Raw genomic sequence first — 23,053 nt, 5'->3', positions numbered from 1 at the left:
GACCCAAGTTAAGCTTTTACCTCTCTGTCTCGTTGTTGGGATAGTACTTGGCGATGGGTGACACAGCGTGACTCAAGACAACGTAGGCATAATCAAAGGCCTGCTTCACCTGCATGGCCCCGTACGAACTCCTTCCCACATCGTTCCCTTGAAAGGAAATGCACATGTAAGACTGGGCTTGGCCGCTGCTTACAGGGCACTAAAGCTCACGGCCCTCTCCTGGGACACCAGGGGTGATCGCTGTCCCCCCAGAGCTGCGCTCAGAACCTGGCTGCTGGGGCCGACATGCGCTCCAGGCGCTGGCATGCGTGCCACGAAGCAAGCAGGAATAACGGGGTACAGATGACCGGACGTGTTCTGGCCTACCAGGGACGACCCCACAGACAGTCCTGCCAACAAAAGTACCCGCCTGTCCCCTCCTGAGGGTGGAGCCGAGCGAACTCAGAAACAGCTTCGGTTTCTGTCGGCTGTGTGCCTCTCCCCCGCACTAAACGATGAGCTCCTACAGAGCAAGGACCACCGAGCGGGAAAAGCTCGATGTCCCTTACGTGGAGGAGGCTCCTACTGAACATCTTCTCAATGAACAAACACGCAGAACTACAACTGTTTATGAGACACCCAAAACAAGCCAGAAAAGGCTCTGAGGCAACCACGGTACCTCTTAACTCCCGTTCCTCACTCATTTTCGAAGTTAACACATGAAAGCAAACGACCAGAAGCATTTCACTGCAGTCCTGTAATGCAGAACTGAAATGCTTTGCAATTAAACCCAGAAAACGATGGCTCAGAAAGGCCAGCAGACAAGCAAGCCGACGTCACTTGATGCAAGCCTGGCAGGGTCCCGGGTTCTGTTCCCTCTCAAGCCAGCGCCTGGCCGACGAGCACGGGGAGCCGTGCGGCATTAGGGAGGAAGGCGCCTGAATCTCACGCCAGCGCCTGGCCGACGGGCACGGGGAGCCGTGCGGCATTAGGGAGGAAGGCGCCTGAATCTCACGCCAGCGCCTGGCCGACGGGCACGGGGAGCCGTGCGGCATTAGAGAGGAAGGCACCTGCATCTCAAGCCAGCGCCTGGCCAACGGGCACGGGGAGCCGTGCGGCATTAGGGAGGAAGGCGCCTGAATCTCACGCCAGCGCCTGGCCGACGGGCACGGGGAGCCGTGCGGCATTAGAGAGGGAGGCACCTGAATCTCAAGCCAGCGCCTGGCCGACGGGCACGGGGAGCCGTGCGGCATTAGAGAGGAAGGCACCTGAATCTCAAGCCAGCGCCTGGCCGGACGAGCACGGGGAGCCGTGTGGCATTAGAGAGGAAGGCACCTGCATCTCAAGCCAGCGTCTGGCCGACGGGCATGGGGAGCCGTGCGGCATTAGAGAGGAAGGCACCTGCATCTCAAGCCAGCGCCTGGCCGACGGGCACGGGGAGCCGTGCGGCATTAGAGAGGAAGGCACCTGCATCTCAAGCCAGCGCCTGGCCGACGGGCACGGGGAGCCGTGCGGCATTAGAGAGGAAGGCACCTGAATCTCAAGCCAGCGCCTGGCCGACGAGCACGGGGAGCCGTGCGGCATTAGAGAGGAAGGCGCCTGCACGGAAAGTCACTCGTCTCTCTGAACCCTCTGCTAGTGACTGCGCTATGCGGCTGTGCTCCCACTAAAGCCGGGGCTGGAAAACAGCTCAACTCACAGACTCAGACAAGGCACGGCAACCACGGAGGGAGGGGCGGGGAAGGAGGGGAGGGAGGGGTAGCTGGTGACGGGAGGAGACCTGAATTGGGGTGCCGAGCACACAGAGCTGTATAGAGATAATGGATTATACACCTGAAACCTGGAGAGTTTCAGTAATCAAGGTCACCCCAATAAACGCAACAAATAAAATAAGCCCTGGCTGACAACAGGCTGCACTTGGGCGATGACAACACAAGAAAGAAAAATGGCCGTCACTCTGGGGACTGCACAAACCTGCCCAGCTAACACCCTCCCCCTGTGCCCTGTGTCCTTAGGACTCGGACGGGGTCCACTTCCAACTCACCTGGAAGTCTGGAAGCCGGCAACATGGTTTCCTAGGGGGGGAGTGTTTACTTTCAAGTGTTTTTCTGGTGTTCGTGTGTGTGTGTGTGTGTGTGTGTGTTTATTTTCATATGTTTGCTTATGAAGCATGTCAATGAAAAAAGAATGACCGCAATTAAAAGGTGACCCTTCAGTCTCTCTCTCGAGAGCCCCAGTGCACTCTGGGCCCGACGGCGCCGCCCCCGCGCGCAGTACCTGGCTGCAGCGGGTCCTCGATGTACAGCATGGAGGGCCGGTAGCCGTCCAGCATGGTTTTCTGCACTTCCTCTTTGGCCACGTACGACCCCCCGTCCTTTATCCGGATGCCGGTCTTTAAATAATTGAAGTGTCGTCCATACAATTCAAAAAATTCTATTAAGAGAACACCATAGTTTGTATTGGGGATGCAAGCATCTTCCCTGGGATGTAACTAAAACCAGAAGGAGAAAAAAAAAAGAAATTACATTGAAGATTCTCTAGCTTAGCAAGGCGGGGGTCAGAAATGACGGGTGACCTCTACAATCGACAGAGTGGATCGTGCTTTGGGGTCAGCAGAGCGGTCGGTAGGTAATGGAGACCACACTATAGCCTGCCGGCGCAGGACGGGCGTGGCAGGGCGGCCTGGCCCATCGGACTCACGAGCAGCACCAGGCGGCTGGCGGGCACACGGCGCCACACAGACACACAGGACAGGCGCGAGGCTGCGCACTGCTCCGCCCTCGGGCGGGTCTACCCAGCACCGGGCACAGGCTCAGCTGCGCTCAGGACTTTCCTCCTCCGGGCATTTCTACCACTACCTTCCCTTACGGAAACCACGCCACACCTGTGGTGTGTTAAAAAGATTCTCAAAAATACTAGAACATACAGGACTGAAAACAACAGACATTCTTTCCTAGGAATTTTTACTTCCTTGCCAAGTTACAAAAAGGTTCCCAGTGGACAGGGAAAAGTCACCAGTCATCAAGGGACACATGGCAGTTAAGAGCCTGACTTGAATCTCTCCCAGTGACTCAAGGGCAGTCTGAGGGGTCCGCGCCCGGGAGCGCAGCTCCGCCCACGCACCTGCAGGAAGCTGACGGCCATCAGGAAGAGGCTGTAGGAGCCGATCCCGCCGGTGAACACCTCGTTAAGGTCCCTCTGCAGTAGGAACTGTTTCAACACCAACACCAAGTACGGTAACACGGGGTACTTCTGAAAAAGAAAGACGGGCGTTTTCCACGAGATCCTGCATTAGGAACGGCTCGAAGCAGCCACAGCACCCTGGTCTCGGGGCATCAGCTGCTCCTCGCACCACAATGTGTGGGACAGACTGCACTTTCCATTTCAGAGCGAGCTATAAAAACACAAGCTACAGCAATTCGGGACATGGGGACGTAAATAATGGCCCTGAGGACCCACCACGGGACAGAAACACCAGCAACAGGTAGCTAACAGGTAGCTGAGGACCTCACTCCCAGCGTTACCGTGAGAGGCATCTGTACACAGGTAACTGACAACACGGACAGAGTCTCCGCTGCGGAAGCCCTGGCTCAGTGACATTTAAAGAACCATGTTTTGTCAGAGGCCCCCGACCAGGTGAACCAGGGTCCTTCGCATGACTCTGCTCAGCCCAGGAACGGCCCGGCCTGGGGCTGCACGTGGGCAGGCGACCAGAGCCTGCCCCGCTTTCCAGAGGATGTGAGAGACCTGAGCTGGCAAGGGGACAGTGTGAGTCCGCCCTGCACTCAGGCACACCCTCAGTAAGTGCTGTACTCCCTGCAAGCCAGGCCGTGGCTGGGGACACGGATGGGGACAGTGCAGGCGCGGACTTCGGAACGAAGCCCTCCCAGCCGTTAGCTAGTCACTAGGTCCTAGTGGGTTACCCAGGACCCCCAGCTCCCGCTCACACTGTGGACACACACGTCTCCGGAGGAAGGGAAAAGCATGTGCTTCTGCCCATCACGTCAGAGTAAACAAGCACGAGAAAAAACAAAAGCGTGGGGAAATAACCATTTTTAAACCTTGCAGCTGAGGTCAGGAAGAGTCTCTTTAAACGAAAGAAACCCATCTGTGCTGATAGTAAAAACAAAAAACAAAAAAACCCTCCAAAATATTAAGTTAAAAAGAGTAAGATAATGCGCGCACACAGGGCGCTGCTCCCTGGGGACACAAAGCCGACGACGGAAGCCTGTCGGGTGTGAGGGGACTCGCCCCTGTGACCGTCACAGCAGTCGGTTCTGCGTGTGCCTCCTACTCTCCAGCAGAAACCACCTCTGGGGAAAAGAAGACACCCCCACACACGCCCGGGACCCCCGAGAGCGGAGACAGCGCACACACCTCTCTCTCCGTTTTTCTGTGCTCTGCACATTTATACCAGAATAAAGAAGTTAACAATTGTTTTACCAAAAAAAGAAAAAGGCCTGACCAGGCGGTGGCGCAGTGGATAGAGCGTCGGACTGGGGTGTGGAGGACCCAGGTTCGAGACTCCGAGGTCGCCAGCTTGAGCGCGGGCTCACCTGGTTTGAGCAAAGCTCACCAGCTTGGACCCAAGGTCGCTGGCTCGAGCAAGGGGTCACTCAGTCTGCTGTAGTCTCACGGTCAAGGCACATATGAGAAAGCAATCAATGAACAACTAAGGTGTCGCAACGAAAAACTGATTGATGCTTCTCATCTCTCTCCGTTCCTGTCTGTCTGTCCCTGTCTATCCCTCTTTCTCTCTCTATCTCTGTAAAAAAAATTTTTTTAAAGAAATTAAAAAGAAAAAGGCCAATTAAGTTGCTAAAAAAAAATAAAAAATTTATAAACAAACAGAAAAGAAAAGTTCTGTGGAAAGCAAAGCCACTGTGACAGGTATGGCTTGGGGAGACGCCAGCTGAGGGTGAGCCCCGGAGTCGGCAGGAAAGTGCTGCTGACAGTCCTCCCTGTCCTGGAGGCCAGCTGAGGGGAGCGAGGAGACAGGGGCGGACACCACAGAGGAGACAGGTGGGAGCCTGCTGGAACGCTCCCAGGCTCCCCAGGGAGGCCCTCCTCTGGACCCTGGGGGACTGAAGCAGCCGCCCCATGGGCTCTGCTGCCCGGCAGGGCGTCAGCGTCCCCCAGCAGAGCTGTCCCCCCAGCACGGCGTCCCCCCAGCACGGCGTGCCCCCAGCACGGCGTCCCCCCAGCAGAGCTGTCCCCCCAGCACGGCGCCCCCCCCAGCACGGCGTCCCCCCAGCAGAGCTGTCCCCCCAGCACAGCGTCCCCCAGCAGAGCTGTCCCCCCCAGCACGGCGTCCCCCCCAGCACGGCGCCCCCCCAGCACGGCGTGCCCCCAGCAGAGCTGTCCCCCCAGCACAGCGTCCCCCCCAGCACGGCATCCCCCCAGCACGGCGTCCCCCCCCCCGGCACGGCGTCCCCCCCGGCACGGCGCCCCCCCCCAGCAGAGCTGTCCCCCCCCAGCACGGCGTCCCCCCAGCACGGCATCCCCCCAGCAGAGCTGTCCCCCCAGCACGGCGTCCCCCCAGCAGAGCTGTCCCCCCCAGCACGGCGTCCCCCCAGCAGAGCTGTCCCCCAGCATGGCGTCCCCCTAGCACGGTGTCCCCCCAGCAGAGCTGTCCCCCAGCACAGCGTCCCCCCAGCAGAGCTGTCCCCCAGCAGAGCTGTCCCCCCAGCACAGCGTCCCCCAGCACAGCGTCCCCCCAGCAGAGCTGTCCCCCCAGCACAGCGTCCCCCCAGCACAGCTGTCCCCCCAGCACGGCGTCCCCCCAGCAGAGCTGTCCCCCAGCATGGCGTCCCCCTAGCACGGTGTCCCCCCAGCAGAGCTGTCCCCCAGCACAGCGTCCCCCCAGCAGAGCTGTCCCCCAGCAGAGCTGTCCCCCCAGCACAGCGTCCCCCCAGCAGAGCTGTCCCCCCAGCACAGCGTCCCCCCAGCACAGCTGTCCCCCCAGCACGGCGTCCCCCCAGCACGGCGTGCCCCCAGCAGAGCTGTCCCCCCAGCACAGCGTCCCCCAGCAGAGCTGTCCCCCCCCGCACGGCGTCCCCCCCAGCACGGCGCCCCCCCCAGCACGGCGTGCCCCCAGCAGAGCTGTCCCCCCCAGCACGGCGCCCCCCCCCAGCACGGCGTGCCCCCAGCAGAGCTGTCCCCCCAGCAGAGCTGTCCCCCCAGCACAGCGTCCCCCCCAGCACGGCGTCCCCCCCGGCACGGCGTCCCCCCCGGCACGGCGTCCCCCCTGGCACGGCGTCCCCCCCGGCACGGCGTCCCCCCAGCAGAGCTGTCCCCCCCAGCACGGCGTCCCCCCAGCACGGCGTCCCCCCAGCAGAGCTGTCCCCCCAGCACGGCGTCCCCCCAGCAGAGCTGTCCCCTCCAGCATGGCGTCCCCCCAGCACGGCGTCCCCCCAGCAGAGCTGTCCCCCAGCATGGCGTCCCCCTAGCACGGTGTCCCCCCAGCAGAGCTGTCCCCCAGCACAGCGTCCCCCCAGCAGAGCTGTCCCCCAGCAGAGCTGTCTCCCCAGCACAGCGTCCCCCAGCACAGTGTCCCCCCAGCAGAGCTGTCCCCCCAGCACAGCGTCCCCCCAGCAGAGCTGTCCCCCCAGCACGGCGCCCCCCCCAGCACGGCGTCCCCCCAGCACGGCGTGCCCCCAGCAGAGCTGTCCCCCCAGCACAGCGTCCCCCAGCAGAGCTGTCCCCCCCAGCACGGCGTCCCCCCCAGCACGGCGCCCCCCCAGCACGGCGTGCCCCCAGCAGAGCTGTCCCCCCAGCACAGCGTCCCCCGGCACGGCGTCCCCCCCGGCACGGCGCCCCCCCCCCGGCACGGCGTCCCCCCAGCAGAGCTGTCCCCCCCAGCACGGCGTCCCCCCAGCAGAGCTGTCCCCCCAGCACGGCGTCCCCCCAGCAGAGCTGTCCCCCCCAGCATGGCATCCCCCCAGCACGGCGTCCCCCCAGCAGAGCTGTCCCCCCAGCACAGCGTCCCCCCAGCACAGCTGTCCCCCCAGCACGGCGTCCCCCCAGCACGGCGTCCCCCCAGCACAGCTGTCCCCCCAGAGCTGTCCCCCCAGCACAGCATCCCCCCAGCACAGCGTCCCCCAGCAGAGCTGTCCCCCCAGCACAGCGTCCCCCCAGCAGAGCTGTCCCCCCAGCAGAGCATCCCCCCAGCAGAGCTGTCCCCCCAGCACAGCGTCCCCCAGCACAGCGTCCCCCCAGCAGAGCTGTCCCCCCAGCACAGCCCCCCCCAGCACGGCGTCCCCCCAGCACGGCGCCCCCCCAGCAGAGCGCCCCCCCAGCACAGTTGTCCTCCGCCAGCTGTCTGCCCAGAGCTCTGACTTGAGCTCACACTATGCGTTACTGTTACAAGTAGAGCCGAGGACCGCGGAACCTGGGCACAGAAAAGCAGCCTTGTCAGCCGTGCGCATGCGAACTCGGCTCAGCAAAGCCTCCCGGGGCCGCGCCCCACAACACGTTGAACAGCGGCTCCGAGGACACCCGGTCCATGCTCTGACCTTGGTGAAGTCTTTGATGAGGTCTGCTGCTCGCACACCGTTCTGCACATTAAAGCTGATGTCAACTTTCACTTCCGTAAAAGAGTCTGTTAATTTAATAATAGGGACCTAGAAGGGAAGAAAGGTAAAATGAAAACACTTGAACCAAACCGAATGACAAAATCAGGGGACAGAAGGTGGCCCGACCTGAGTCCTGACCTCCTCACAGGACACAAAACACTGAGTGTTCTAATACTGTGGACCATAGCTAACCTGCCTTCTAGAAACTTCACTGTGTTGTTTCTATTGGCTGAGAATTTTGATATGAGGTGGCAGAAACCTTTCTTGAGATAATACACTTTGGCGAAGTTTCCTACTCAATGTGACATCACTACACAGTTTCTAGTAAAAAAAACCGCTAAAAGCCTGACTGGTGGTGGCGCAGTGGATCAAGCATGACCTGCAACGCTGAGGTCGCTGGCTCAAAACTCTGAGCTTGCCTGGTCAAGGCACATATGAGAGTTGATCCTTCCTGCTCCTCCCCCTTCTCTCTCTCTCTCATCTCTAAAATGAATAAATAAAAATAATTAAAAAAAAAAAACAAAAAACCACTAGATTCTAAGTCACATACACAACTCGTGGGCATTATGGCTCAGTTTTGCCAAGAGCCCCAAACACAACCTAGCAAGATGAGACAAAATGCAAGACTTATTCCCAAACAGAAGATGACAGAATGATTTATACAAGCTGTTGGGAATTCTCTAAAAGACCAGGAGAGCTCAAGGGGCACCACGTGTGAGAACGCTCGGCCCGGTCCCTGTGCAGATCTGGGCTTCCCAATCAAGAAGGTTTATAAGAAACAATGGGGCCCTGGCCGGTTGGCTCAGTGGTAGAGTGTCTGCCTGGCGTGCGGGAGTCCCGGGTTTGATTCCCGGCCAGGGCACACAGGAGAAGCGCCCATCTGCTTCTCCACCCCTCCCCCTCTCCTTCCTCTCTGTCTCTCTCTTCCCCTCCCGCAGCCAAGGCTCCACTGGAGCAAAGTTGGCCTGGGCGCTGAGGACGGCTCTGTGGCCTCTGCCTCAGGCGCTAGAATGGCTCTGGTTGCAACAGAGCAACACCCCAGATGGGCAGAGCATCGCCCCCTGGTGGGCATGCTGGGTGGATCCCAGTCGGGCGCATGCGGGAGTCTGTCTGACTGTCTCCCTGTTTCCAACTTCAGAAAATACAAAAAGAAAGAAACAATGCAAGTTGCTTTGCTTTGAGAAAAGAGAATATGCAAAAACTCAAACTTCTAAATTAAACATATTCTGCGCTCCCATGAGAACTCTTCAATGGCCATTCCTGATTTGTTTAACATATGGCTTGATTTACAACACGTCAACCATGCCCATGTGTCAGGGACACAGGCTAAGGCAGGGCACAAGAGTGGCACCTGCTGTGGCTCTACGGGCTGTCTGATAGATACCGTATTTCCACCGCTGCTTCTTTATATGAAAAAAAGTCTCTACATACCGTGTACGATAAAACTGGGCGTTTTTTTTTTAAAAATGTAGAACCAGGACGAGCTCGCCTGCGTCAGACGGAGCCCTGCGCTCACTGAGAATGGCGAGCAGAGGCGGCAAGCCCGCCATGCTCGCCAGAACTAAGCTCCAGTGCCCTGCCTGCTCGTGCGGGGGAGCCAGGCCCGGAGGGGGGGAAGAACTCACAGTTGCCTTGTCCAGGACTTTCACCGAATCCTCATCAGCCACTTTATGTTTCCGAAGAGCTTCTTCCAGGGTCCAGAGGGGGAGGTTCTCCCACTTCCCGAACACCACGAGGTCGATGTCACTGGACACAGAACACAGAACACAGGCCCGAAGGCTGTTTGAGGTAGCGAGAGAATATACTCATTTTAACACAGACTCGAGCTTGCTGATTGCACACTGGTGCCTGAGAACCCGCCCCACCCTGCCCGTGGAGACGGAGCGTGCTGGTGCTGGCTGTGTCAGAGTGGAGGGCAGGCTGGTGATGGTATCAACCACCTCCTCTCAGTCACTTCACACAAACAGGGTGATTGCAAAAGAATAACCTCAAAGAATACCAGTTAACGTTTCTTGTTCAAAAAGGATTCTGGGACTAAAAACTTAACACCATCTATGTTGCTGAGATGAACTGTCACTTAGGTTAGTAAGTGTAAAAAAGCGAGATGCTGCTGCTTGTGTAGAGAAGGAAGAAAACACGCCCACACACGCTTCAGCTCAGCCGTGGGAGCGCCAGGAAGGACATGCCAGGCTGCACGGCAGCCCCTCCGAGGGACAGCCTTCCCCAGGGACTATTTCTGTGCCTTTTCAAATGTGAATAATGTCAGTGTACCAGCGAGTCATAAAACTTAATTAAATTTTTAGAAAGAGTGACTCAGAATTTTTGCTGAAGCTCAGAACCTAAATAAGGGAAAGATATTAATGAACTCAAAGCTGGATGGTTTATGGCTTCTTCTCGGCCTTGGCCAGCAAGGGGAAGATGGAAGTCACCAGGGTCCATCCGCTTCACCATGTGGCAAGTTTGGGTCGAGAAGGTCAAATCGGGTTCAAATCCAACAACGGAACGAATACCTGTAATCACCCTGTGCCACACACTCCACAGTCTGTCAAGAGGGTGAGCCTCATGTTAAGTGGTCTTTCCACCACAAAGACAAACTGAGCCGGGATAGAAGGGGTTTCCTTCCTGAAGACCACGGCGTCTCAATTCTTGGACAAGTCCTCATTCACCCCTTGGGGCCCCTTCCCAGGCCGGGGGCCAAGTAAAACGGCCCTGGTTTGAGAGACTGAGCCAAACGGGCCTGAGAGAACTGTGTCCTTCCTCAGACAAGAGCCTGCGCCCTGAATTTCTGCATCAGGATGCTGACAGAGGGTGACACGTGAGACTTCTTAACAAACACTGCGAGAGACCAGGCATGCGCGTACACACCGTGCTGTGGGGCGGCAGGTGCTCCTCCCAAATCCTCCACGAGCATGCGCGTACACACCGCGCTGTGGGGCGGCAGTCGCTCCTCCCAAATCCTCCACGAGCATGCGCGTACACACCGCGCTGTGGGGCGGCAGGTGCTCCTCCCAAATCCTCCACGAGCATGCGCGTACACACCACGCTGTGGGGCGGCAGGCGCTCCTCCCAAATCCTCCACGAGCATGCGCGTACACACCACGCTGTGGGGCGGGCAGGTGCTCCTCCCAAATCCTCCACGAGCATGCGCGTACACACCATGCTGTGGGGCGGGCAGGCGCTCCTCCCAAATCCTCCACGAGCATGCGCGTACACACCACGCTGTGGGGCGGGCAGGCGCTCCTCCCAAATCCTCCACGAGCATGTGCGTAAACACCGCGCTGTGGGGCGGGCAGGTGCTCCTCCCAAATCCTCCACGAGCATGTGCGTACACACCGCGCTGTGGGGCGGGCAGGTGCTCCACCCAAATCCTCCACGAGCATGCGCGTACACACCATGCTGTGGGGCGGCAGGCGCTCCTCCCAAATCCTCCACGAGCATGTGCGTACACACCGCGCTGTGGGGCGGGCAGGTGCTCCACCCAAATCCTCCACGAGCATGCGCGTACACACCATGCTGTGGGGCGGCAGGCGCTCCTCCCAAATCCTCCACGAGCATGTGCGTACACACCGCGCTGTGGGGCGGGCAGGTGCTCCACCCAAATCCTCCACGAGCATGTGCGTACACACCGCGCTGTGGGGCGGGCAGGTGCTCCACCCAAATCCTCCACGAGCATGTGCGTACACACCGCGCTGTGGGGCGGGCAGGTGCTCCACCCAAATCCTCCACGAGCATGTGCGTACACACCGCGCTGTGGGGCGGGCAGGTGCTCCACCCAAATCCTCCACGAGCATGTGCGTAGCGGGCTTAGGGCTGGGCCGTCTCTGTGGGTGGTCGGCCCGCTGCTAAAACGGGTACCTGACCACACTGCTCCACCTCCCCTTATCTACTCATCTGAGATGGTACAGATGCCATCTGCATCATTTGGTTGGTAAGATGTCTGAAGTCTAGCTCAAGGTGATTCAAATAAAACACTGTTTTGTTTCTGTGCTTACACCATCAACAGCCAAAATAAATGTACAACCACTTGAAAGCGTAATATACTAACCTAGTGGGTAAATACAGGCCAGTTTTGAAACTCCCAAATATCTGGACCTGAAATAGAAACAATTAGGACATTACTTGTTATGCCGGGGAGAAATGACGGTTTCTGCTACCCCCTACTGGCACTTGTGAGTACTGCATGAGCACTTTTCCGACAACCAGCAGACAGGCATTCAGAATACAGTGAAATATATCATACTAGGTTCAAATATCAAACACACAGGCTACAACAGACAACTTTCAAAAGTAAAATTCAGGTCACTAATGCCCCCTTATACTCCCAAACCCTTCATGTGTGCCCTGTAGGTGGGAGTCGCCTCACAGATTACTGATTGAGAGTCAGACCACTCCGCCCGCAGGTCGACTCCACAGAGGGCGCCAGGCACTGTCACGGCCGCATCATGCAGTGGCACAGCACCGGACACGCCCTCTGCCCACGCAGAGAGTGGGGGGACTCGGGCAGGGATGTGCACTGAGTGTTTGCAATGACAAGAAGGATGAGAAAGCACGCCCCGGGGAGAGACGAACCGGGCACCCACTCAGTACGGGCTCCTCGTCTGCCAGACAAACACGGGAAGAGCTGCGTCTCTGGGAGAAGGAAGGGGAGCGTGGATGGGGCTCCCCGGACCTCGGCTCTGCTGACACCTGGGGCAGAGCATCCTGGGCACGGCAGGGTGCTTAGCAACACCCTTGGCCTGTACCCCTTGTCTGCCTGGGGCACCTCACCAGTGGTGATGACGGTGACAATGGTCTCTTATCACGCCAAATGCCTCCCGGGGCAGTCCCCCCAGCTGAGAGCCCTGCCCAGCTCCACGGGAAGAGCTAGGGCACGTAGTACTGCTCACGGAAGCATTAGTGCCCTTCCTTCCCCCTCGACCCACAGGGCCTCCTCTGCAGAGCCTTTTCTCCCCGGCTGAACCACCACAAGAACAGCCTCCCTGGCTCCACCAGCCCAGGCCAGGTCTACAGGAAAGCTACACAGCACACAGTGGTGGGCTCTCAGCAGGCAGAACCGTACAAGAGCCCTACAGAGCGCAGCACTGACTCCGCGAGGGAACAGGAACCGCAGACGAACGCAGACGCAGACGCCGTCTTGGGCAGGACGGTCAGCAGCAGAAGATGGCGGCCCTTTTTGGGGGTGGGGCAGAGCAGACCCCACATCAGCTTCAGCAAAGGAACCTCAGGTGACAGGAGCCCGTGCCGCTCCTGCCCGCCATCCCCGTTCCGCTGCAGGCGACGACCGCGTCTACCGGGAGGGTGGAGCAACAGCGCAGTGCCTGCGCCTCTGACGACAGAGGCCACAGAGAGGCGCCTCCTTCACGCTGGCGACGCCCAGCCTGCCTCCACCCGCTGCCCGTCAGCCCTGCCGAGCCATGGTTTCAAGGAAATCGTGATTCAATGCAAATAACTAGAAAGCCCAATTCCAAAGGCCAAAGAAAATAGCGGGCCTTCAACATCTCATCAGACCATAGCTCTACAGACGCTGGACGGCTGCCCGTGGGGACTGGGATGTGACGCGGCCCGCAGCCGAGCGCACGGCGGAAGGACGGGTACTCACGTCAGCGCTGGGCCACAGCTCCTTGATCACACTCTCGATCCTGTTCACCACCTCCATCCGCATCTTCTCCTCCTCCGGCCTCGGAGACATGTACTCATAGAAATCACTGATTTCCTCGTGCAGGCTGGGGGGAGCAGGGGGAGGCAGACAAGTTAATACGGACATGGCCGAGCTTATGAGAAATCACCACCTTCAATCATCTCGTCTAAGTCTTGTAACTCAGCTGATGACTTTGCAGCCATAGATGTCTACCTTCATTTTAGTGCCACGGACTCATGCCAGGCTAAAATGGGAACGTGTGCAGCTTAATCAAAACTGCCAAAATAATTCAATAAAGTAAGAAAGTCCAAGAAGCCCCGATGGAGCGCGAACAGCTCGGCCAGCATCTGTCATCACCGGGCGGAACGCTCACTGGCGGGGACACAGATGCGGAGGCCCAGAATGCGGGTGAAGCAGGCCAGCTCCCCGGGCGTGGGGCTAACCCCACCTCCTCCGCATCCACCCTGCACTGGGCAGGGCCGCGCCTTCTCCTCTGCTCACGGGCGCACGCGAGGGTCACCAGTGAGCGCCAGCAAAGGCCCGAGAAGAGCTGCCGGCACACGAGGCTCCACAGAGCAGCTGCTTCCAGGGACCAGGGGGCATCTGGTGACACCAGTCACTTGAGGGACAAGCCAGGAAGCTGGGGCTTTCCCCATGGAAACAGGGAAGCCTGTATCCACTGTTCTGAGAGGGGCTGGGCAGGTCGGGCTTCAGACAGGCGGCACTCTGAGAAGGCTCATCGGGCAGTGCCCAGATGGCGGCCCAGCAGAGGGCCAGCCGGATGCAGAGGGGACAGCTCCTCCGTTACTGTTCCTGGGGAGAGCTGGGTCAGGTCCAGGGGGACGGGGGGGGGGGGGGCGCAGGAAAGGAATGGGCCCAGAAAGCACACACAGACACGAGGCCCCGCCCAGAGCATGAGCTGCAGGGGGAAGGGGTGGGCAGCTGAGGGCTGCGGTCGGTGGAGGAGAGGAAGAGAAACTGGCCAGGCTGACTGCGAGCGGACCGCGGCCATGACAGTCACAGGACGGAAGAAGAGGTGGCACGGGCCTTCCCAGCGGGGCGTGTGGAGAGCTAGCTAGCCACGGAAGGAGGTGGCAGCCCGTGTGCCACGGGCGGCCCCCGCTGGCCTGATGCCTGATGCCGGATGCCGAGGACACAGAGAGCCGCGCCAGGGCGCTGGAGGTGAGCCCGAGGCGGACAGCCTCACGCATCTCAGTCCAGCAGAGCTGGAAACGCGAGGGGCGCGTCCTACCCATCACTCCTCAGGACAGCTGTCCCCCAAAAGTCCCCTGCTTTTCACCCTGCAGGAGCAGTTCTCAAGGGAACGAGGGCATCAGTACAGCATTATCTGGAATGCTGAAGAATTCAGTCAGGGAGGACGGCCCTCCACGTCCCCCAGTGGGAGCCAGCAGAGGGGTTGGGAGCAGTTGCTGACCCTCCCCTAAAATGACAGTGAGAACCCGTCACAAAGAAACAGGGAGTCACGGGAGGGGAGAAAGAGCCAAGATTTGTTAAGTTGCAAAGACAAAAGCACAATGTGTTCAAAGTATCCCTTTTGTGTGCATTACACACATGCACACACACACAAACACACACACACAAACACACGCTTCTCTGTGCACTGACATGTGTTCTGGAAAGACACTGTTAAAACTGATCACCTCGGGGATAAGCACGCAGGACAGCTGGGGGACTTCACACTTTATTCAGTCACTGTGCCCTATTATAACTTTTTAAACTACCAGTGTGTGTGTGTGTGTGTGTGTGTGTGTGTCTGCTTTTCCAACAGGGCTGACTACCTGCCTGGAGAGATTACAGGCCATTTGTCACCGTCTTTATATTTCCCACATGAAAAGTGTGTCTGTGTGTGTGTGTGCGTGTGCGTGTGCGTGTGCATGTACTATCCCCCACTGAGTGGGGTCTCTATGCCACGGGTTCTGGTGATCAAATCTGGTGAGTGAATGGGGAGTGGGAGTGGGTTGCTTTGAAAGATACATTTTATATTGGCTACCTTTTAAAAATGTATCCATGTTAACTAACATTGTATATTTTTATAAGACCTCTACAACAAGGAAAGTAAGGTTCCTGTAACAAGCCAGCAGTAGCCAGAGAGCCCAGGCAACTCCACAAGGAGCTCGGCCGTCAGCCTGCACGCGGCATGGACCCCTGGGGACACAGAAGGACCCCAAACCCGCCACACGATGCTTGGAAGGTTACCGCACGCCCAACTCAGTGTGCAGTTTCTGCTCCTCTCTGACTCCCCCCCCGGGCCGTGCAGACTGGATCTGTGCCCGTGCCAGGCAGATTTCTGGAAGAGTGCATTAGACTGCTGGCAGTGGCTTCCTCTGGGGAGCGGGACCGAGGTCTGAGGTGCAGGGATTACCTTTTCTGTGGCCTGATTTTTTTCAAATGCACACAGGCACGGAGACAAGTGGGTACCAGCACTAGCCCTGGGGCGAGCCTGTTGCAGTCTGAGTGACATCTTCAGGAGACCCCGGAATTTGATTTTTACAAAGAAACTGCACACACATGCAAGCACACACACGCACACACCTGTGTTCTTGTAATACCAACTGACAGCTAGACAGCGCTACCCAGATTTGACCTCAAACTCAATAAATCCAAACAAAATTCCATGTCTTTCCCCAAAACCAACTCTTCTCCCAGTATTTCCCTGCCAGAGTTCCCGTATCCCCAGATGGAGACCAGCACCTTCCCGGTTCACCCTTCTTCGTGCTCTGGAGCCTACAGGTCTCCCAGTCCTGTCCCTCCCACCCATCCTCCAAAGCCTATTTCCAAGTCAGACCTGTACTGCCTTAGGGCCTCCGAAGTGGTCTCCAGGCCTGCCAGGGTCCCTTCCTCAACCAACCCATGTCCCTTCAAACGCCTTATTGGAGCACAGCCTGGCGGCCCCCCCGGCACACACACGAGGAGTGCCCGGCATGCCGTGTCCTTCGAGAACCCTGCCTCGCCCCGGCAGGCCCTATGCTGGAACACCTTCTTACACAGCCTTCAGAGCTCAAATGTCACCTCCCCGAGACAAGTCCGGCCTCCCCAGCACTCCTGTCCACTCCAGTCCTGTCCTGCCTCCTGCCTAGCAGTCCATCACAGCCTATTACCTCCTTATGAGCCTGTCCATGCAGACTCACCCCTCCTGGGCTCAGCCCCGTGTCCCCAGACCCAGGGCACAGCACAGAGCAGCTCTTCCTTAGGAAGGGGCCCTCAGCTCCCAGGTGGACATCCACTCACACTCATGTCTGCATGGGCATAAAGGACAATCCTTTAGCGCCAAGGACGGCAACATAGCTTCTTAGAAGCATGTCTGTCACGCTCAGACACACGGCTGTGACGCAACAGCCACACGGCTCACACACACGGCTGTGACGCAACAGCCACACGGCTCACACACACGGCTGTGACGCAACAGCCACACGGCTCACACACACGGCTGTGAGACAACAGCCACACGGCTCACACACACGGCTGTGACGCAACAGCCACACGGCTCACACACACGGCTGTGACGCAACAGCCACACGGCTCACACACACGGCTGTGACGCAAAGCCACACAGCTCACACACACGGCTGTGACGCAACAGCCACACGGCTCACACACACGGCTGTGACGCAACAGCCACACGGCTCACACACACGGCTGTGACGCAACAGCCACACGGCTGTGACACAACAGACACATGCACAAGGGGATCTGTCAAAGCCACGGTTTCGAGACTGGTCCAGAATGGAGCTCCCTAGTGTCTGCACAACAGGCCTAACTTTCTGTGCTGTGCACTGATAAGGAACAGCAAAGCAACAAAGGAAAAGACACTCACACCCCAAATTTTCACTACATCCAAGGACTGGAAAGACACGGGAGAGAGAAAATGTGGACGACAGCATCAAGTTCCTGAAAAGGAAGAGGAGTCTACACATCTGACTTCTGCGAGCTCCATGGGCATTTACAACTGTTACCCACGGCTGGAGAACGCCACACTGTGTCACCCTCCTGGGGTAGGACCTGGGAGGAGGGCGCAGAGATGTCCGACAGGGTGCAGTTCCCGTGTCTCGCTTCTTTTCAGAGGTGCCCGTGCCCGCTCTCCCCGAACTCAGGGCACTCCCTTCAAATGCCCGCGGCTTGCTCTCCTTTTCTGGACCAGGTCTTACTGGCCAGTGTTTCAGGGGACTGTTTTCATTTGATTTCCTGTTCCTTCCCCCTTTGCTTCTATGAAGGGAGACTAGAACTGCCTGACTCCTTCCCCTGGGCATCTTCCAACACCCCCAACCCGGCCGCCCCTTCTAAGCAGTGATAAGGGGAAGGAAAAGAGAAGAGGAAAGGAACTGGTCTCCCTAAGACCAAATATCTTCAAACAAAAGTTTAGTTAATCTAATCCCAGTCATTAATTCTTTGCCCTTCCGAGAAAAATTCAGAACTCCCCCCTACCCCAACCACTTGGAGCAGATCTAACCAAATTTGGAAACAGTTGGGAAGCTCAAAGAATAATTGATCGTATCCCCTGACTAAGACCAAGTATCTTGAAATAAAAGCTTAGTTAAACTTATTCCCCAAGTGGGAGGTCCTCAAATATTTGCTGAGTGAAAAAACAAACGAGGCTAAATCTTTCCTTGTCTAACGAGGTCCAAATGCCAGTAAGAATAGCCCATTCACAGAAGTATGTTGTATTCTTGACTATAACACACAGAAGTATGTTGTATTCTTGACTATAACACACAGAAGTATGTTGTATTCTTGACTATAACAATGAAATGTGGATGTGCTTAAATTAACCCTTACAGTTATGACACCAAAATTATATTTGTTACTGCATTGATTCGTTCATCTATTTATCCTGAGTGGAGAGGCTGGTGTTTAGGAACAGACACTGCTCTATAAATACCCAGGCACTTGGATGTCTTGCCCTGCGTTCAAGTATTGGTAAAAGGGGCACCGAACCAACACAGGACAGGGCGCCTCTCTTTCAAGGACCCTTATGCCTGAAAATCCAGATATCCTGAACATAGTACAGGTGATGATGCACTTAATAAATTATTTACATCAAGTAAGATAAACTCCTGACATACGTTTAATATCTTTGCACTAACTACTAATGATCACCTTGGATGGCAGAACTGGGAACAAAGCCAACCTGAGAAGAGCTTTCGTAATATACTGCGTATTTTTTGCCCTGTGCTGTTGAGGTCTTCTGGAGAAGTGCTGGTATGGTCTATGGAATTTTTTAAAGCCGAAGTGAGACGCAAAGAGACAAAGCGACTGAGAGTTAATTCACTTACACACACGCCAAAAACACAACGTATGTAAACGAGCCTACTTGGCTTTACGAGGTCCTAAACTCTGGTAGACATACGGAAATTTACAGCTGTTTGGAAAAGCACACAGGGAAATAATAAAAATAAAAAAACCCATAAATCCCCTGCAGCTCCACCCTGTGAGCGGCAGGAGCAGCCAGGCCACGCGGGGCCAGCTGCTCGCACTCGTGCCACACCAGCTGCAAACTGCTGCCCCCACAGGCCGTCGCAGCGGGAAACACAGTGGCCACATCACGGTCGCCATACACGTCGTCGGATACCATAAAAATGAATTTTTAATGACTGTACGTTATTCTGGAATACGAATTACCCCATAATTTATCCGACCAACCCCTTACTCTTGAGCATTCAGGTTTGCTTCCAGTTTTTCACAACTTCATTGCCTTGACAATGCTCTTTGCACATAAATCAATGAGCAACGGTCATTTTCCTCTTAGAATGAATTCATCCCTTGGTGAAAGTGACAGGATAGCTAGTGCTTCTGAAGAATGTTCCCCAAATGCCCCCCACCAGAGGGGTGCTCATCCTGCCTCCTGCAGAGAAGCATGCAGGCCTTCCCCAACCCCCACACCGGAGGGGTGCTTGTGTTTATCTTTCTCTTCCTAGTAAGATTAGGAATTTTCTCCCTGTTCATTGGACATTTGTGTTCTATCTTTTTCAGTTCATTTCAACAAGCCACGGATGAAATGAACATGGCGGTGTGAGGGGCGGGGCTGGGACCAAACCCCCGCCCCTCCACTTCCCGGGGATGCACAACCCAGTGACTCTGCAAACCCGTTTCCCACGGGGGACATGAGGCGAGTACCTCTTTGTTTTTTCTGAAGTGAGAAGTGGGGAGTCAGACAGACAGAGTCCCACATGCGCCCGACCGGGATCCACCCAGCATGCTCACCAGAGGGCGATGCTCTGTCCATCTGGGGCATTGATCTGTTGTGGAAGGAGCCATTCTAGCACCTGGGGCAGAGGCCATGGAGCCATCCTCAGCGCCCGGGCCAACTTTGCTCCAATGGAGCCTTGGCTGCGGGAGGGGAAGAGAGAGACAGAGAGGAAGGAGAGGGGGAGGGGTGGAGAAGCAGATGGGCGCTTCTTCTATGTGCCCTGGCCGGGAATCGAACCCAGGACTTCCACAAGCAGGGCCAACGTTCTACCACTGAGCCAACCAGCCAGGGCGCGAGCACCTCTCTTGGTGGGTTTCTGTTGGGAAAGGGTTTACTTCTACTTAGCACATGGTAAACCCTCAGTCAACATCTGCTATCATTAATTAGCAAATATTTGCTAAATGCCTACAGTAGGACGCCATGAGCCAAGTGCTAAGATACTACATTGAACAAGACAGACAAGGCCCTTGCCATCATGAAGCTTATCGCCTACTGGGAATTAATTTTAAAAAAATGTTTATTCTTATTTTTTAGGTTGTGTCTGATCTTACTGTTTCATTCTCATTCTATATGTGACTATTAACGATCGGCCATCGAGACCAATACCGTTTCCTGTCCGTCTCTGTTTCAGGAAGTTTTTTTCGGTGAACCAGAAAGGACAGACAGCTAGGTAAGTGAGCGTACTGGTGACACGGCACCTGCCGCACGGGGGGCGTGGCGGAGAAGGCGGTCACCTGGAACGCCACGCCCACCTAAAGCAGAGCCTGCCGCTCCCTGCCCGCCAGCAGCTACCCCACCGACCGTGAGCCCAGAACTGCCAACGCTTCCCATCTCTCGGGAGGAGCCAGAAATTCAGACTTGTAGCTATAGTTTTCCCTTTAAAATTCTGAGATACTTTTCAGAAGATAAATGAAACAAGAAAGAACAGTCCAGGCAAAACTGAACAGGCATCCGGTTCTGACCCCGTCATCAGGCCGCCCGTCTGCAGCCTCTGCTTCCAAGCCTCCCTCTCCTACGTGTTTCAAAGGCTTTTCTACCCTACGATGAGCAAGTTCTCTACTAAGAGAACAACAAGACAAGCCACAGACCGGGAGAAATATCTGCAAAACACACAATCTGAAAAAGGACTGGTATACAAGATATAAAGAAACTCTTAAAATTCAACAAGAAAACAACCCAATTTAAACAAATGGGCAAAAGATCTAGGGCCCTGGCCGGTTGGCTCAGCGGTAGAGTGTCGACCTGGCGTGCGGGGGACCCAGGTTCGATTCCCGGCCAGGGCACATAGGAGAAGCGCCCATTTGCTTCTCCCCCCTCCCCCCTCCTTCCTCTCTGTCTCTCTCTTCCCCTCCTGCAGCCAAGGCTCCATTGGAGCAAAGATGGCCCGGGCGCTGGGGATGGCTCCCTGGCCTCTGCCCCAGGCGCTAGAGTGGCTCTGGTCGCGGCAGAGCAACGCCCCGGAGAGGCAGAGCATCGCCCCCTGGTGGGCAGAGCGTCGCCCCTGCTGGGCGTGCCGGGTGGATCCCGGTCGGGCGCATGCAGGAGTCTGTCTGACTGTCTCTCCCCGTTTCCAGCTTCAGGGAAAAAAAAAAAGATCTAAACAGACACCTCAAACATACACACACACACACACCCCAAACAGGCATATGTAAAAAGATACCTGACATCACATGCCACCAGGGAATTATAAATTAAAATGAGACAACATGACCACAATGGCCAGAACCCTGAGCACTGACCACAGCAGATGCCGTGAGGACGTGGAGCCGCGGGAACCTGCCCCCAGCGCAGGTGGGTGTGCAACGTGGTGACGCCACACTGGAGGGTGGTCGGCAGTTTCTCACAGAACTAAACATACTCGTACCAGACAATCCAGGATTCACACCCCTTGCTATTTACCCTAATGAGCTGAAAACGTACGTCCACACAGAAGCCTGCAGATGTGTAGGGCAGTTTTACTCATCATTGCCAAACCTTGGAAGAAACCAAGATGTCCTTGGGGATAGGTGAATGGTGTATCCAGACAACGGATATTATTCAGTGCTAGAGGTTCAAGCTATCCAAGCCATGAAAGAGACACGGAGGAGCTTTAAATGCTCATTACTAAATGAAAAAGAAGCCAATCATAAAGGCTACATATACTGTACAATTCTAACATTCTGGAAAAGGCTGAGGAGAGTGGGGGTGAACAGCGGAGCACAGAGGATTTCTAGGGCAGTGAAACTATTCTGTAAACAGTAGGTCTGTGTCATTATACATCCAGCCACATCCATAAAATGTCCATCACCAAGAGAGAGTGCTCATGGAAACTACGGACCTGGGTGACAATGACATGTCGAAGTGGATTCACTGATTCTAATAAACGTACCCTGGTAGGGTAGGGGATCAAATTTCTGTACCTCCCATTCAGTTTTGCTATGAATCTCAAAACTGCTAAAGAAAAAGTCAATTTAAAATCTGACTATATTATTTTCTACTTTTTTTTTTAAATTTATCACTTATTCATAACTTTTTTTTTTCAAACAGTTAAGCAGGGGCGGGCACCCTTTACTGACAGGAAAAGGAGCTCCAGTCAGCCAGTGGCCTGACCCCTCTCCCAGTAATTCTACCTCTCGATCCCCTTCCTTTGTGGAGCAACTCCTGTCCCTACTTACTGTCCTGTGCGATTGTGGTGAGGCTGTCCGGCAGAGCCAGCTGGAGTTCTGCACAGGAGCAGCCATGGGGGACCCCGTCAGTGTGTCATCCCACAGTCATGACTCGGGGATGGGCACAGGACCCCGAGAGCCCATGTGGTGTCCTTCCTTAGGACTCTGTGTACTGACACTTAGGAAGGTCACTTTCTTCTTTGACCTTGAGCTGCAAAAACAGAAGCTTGGAAGTATCAACAGCCACACCCCCTTTTCCTCCAGCTGCCAAAGGGAAGCCCATGGCAATAGGAGCGAACGGGGCCAGCCCTGAGAGAGAGGAACAGCCAGCGGGAGACAGGGCGTCTGAGCCTCGTGCCTCCGCTGGAGTCCCTGGGCAACTATCCCCAAGGGCACCCACCTACCTGATAAAATAAAACCCTTCACTTAGTTTCTGCTTAAACCAAGAGGAGCCACTTTCTTACTCCTGTACTTGAGAGAATTCCTGATTTACACTATTAAACTCTTAGGCACAGCTGGGTCGGTCTAAGGCTCTCTTTTAAGATCTGCTGCTGTTTCTGCCTATTCTAGGGCTCGAATTACCCTTTCAATTCTTGTATAAATGTATGAACGGTTGATAATACAAAACCAATCCTCTCCCAAACTCATCTCTGGTTTCCACAAGTTCTTGGCTATTCTTGCCTGTTTACTCTCTTCTCTCAGAAGAGAGTTCCATGTGGGGAGCCACTCCAATCTTCACACTAAGTCAACATGGTGGATCGAAAGCTTCGTCATATGAAAGCGTTTTATCAAATCCTGGCTATGCAGAGAGGTGTTTCGGGACTTGCCAATCATTCGATTTACTGACTGAATTCATCAATCTGCCAGCAGTTAATTCAAAAATAAAAATAAAAGCAAAAATAAATAAACAGCAAACAAAACAAAACAGAAACAATGTCTGACACCTTCATTGAGCAGGCAAACCAGATCACACAGAAAGACAGATTTTCTAGAGACGCAAACCATTTAAAAC

General features: G+C 55.9%; 1 protein-coding gene across 4 annotated transcripts in view; it reads right to left on the bottom strand.

Annotated features, from left to right (window-relative positions):
- The window catches only part of TENT4B (terminal nucleotidyltransferase 4B), a 53,279-nt gene that overhangs the window by 5,954 nt on the left and 24,272 nt on the right, over nucleotides 1-23,053 (bottom strand). For all 4 annotated transcript variants that reach the window (XM_066242468.1, XM_066242470.1, XM_066242469.1 and 1 more), the window contains 7 exons: nucleotides 13,153-13,276; nucleotides 11,599-11,645; nucleotides 9,179-9,299; nucleotides 7,494-7,601; nucleotides 3,103-3,231; nucleotides 2,257-2,470; nucleotides 21-147 (listed from right to left, as the gene is read on the bottom strand). In XM_066242468.1, coding sequence (XP_066098565.1) covers nucleotides 21-147; nucleotides 2,257-2,470; nucleotides 3,103-3,231; nucleotides 7,494-7,601; nucleotides 9,179-9,299; nucleotides 11,599-11,645; nucleotides 13,153-13,276 — 870 coding nt within the window. The remainder of the gene's footprint in view (nucleotides 1-20; nucleotides 148-2,256; nucleotides 2,471-3,102; nucleotides 3,232-7,493; nucleotides 7,602-9,178; nucleotides 9,300-11,598; nucleotides 11,646-13,152; nucleotides 13,277-23,053) is intronic.

Source organism: Saccopteryx bilineata, chromosome 9 (genome assembly GCF_036850765.1).
Source record: "Saccopteryx bilineata isolate mSacBil1 chromosome 9, mSacBil1_pri_phased_curated, whole genome shotgun sequence".
Lineage (NCBI taxonomy): Eukaryota > Metazoa > Chordata > Mammalia > Chiroptera > Emballonuridae > Saccopteryx > Saccopteryx bilineata.
This window is presented reverse-complemented; position numbering and strand designations above follow the sequence as displayed.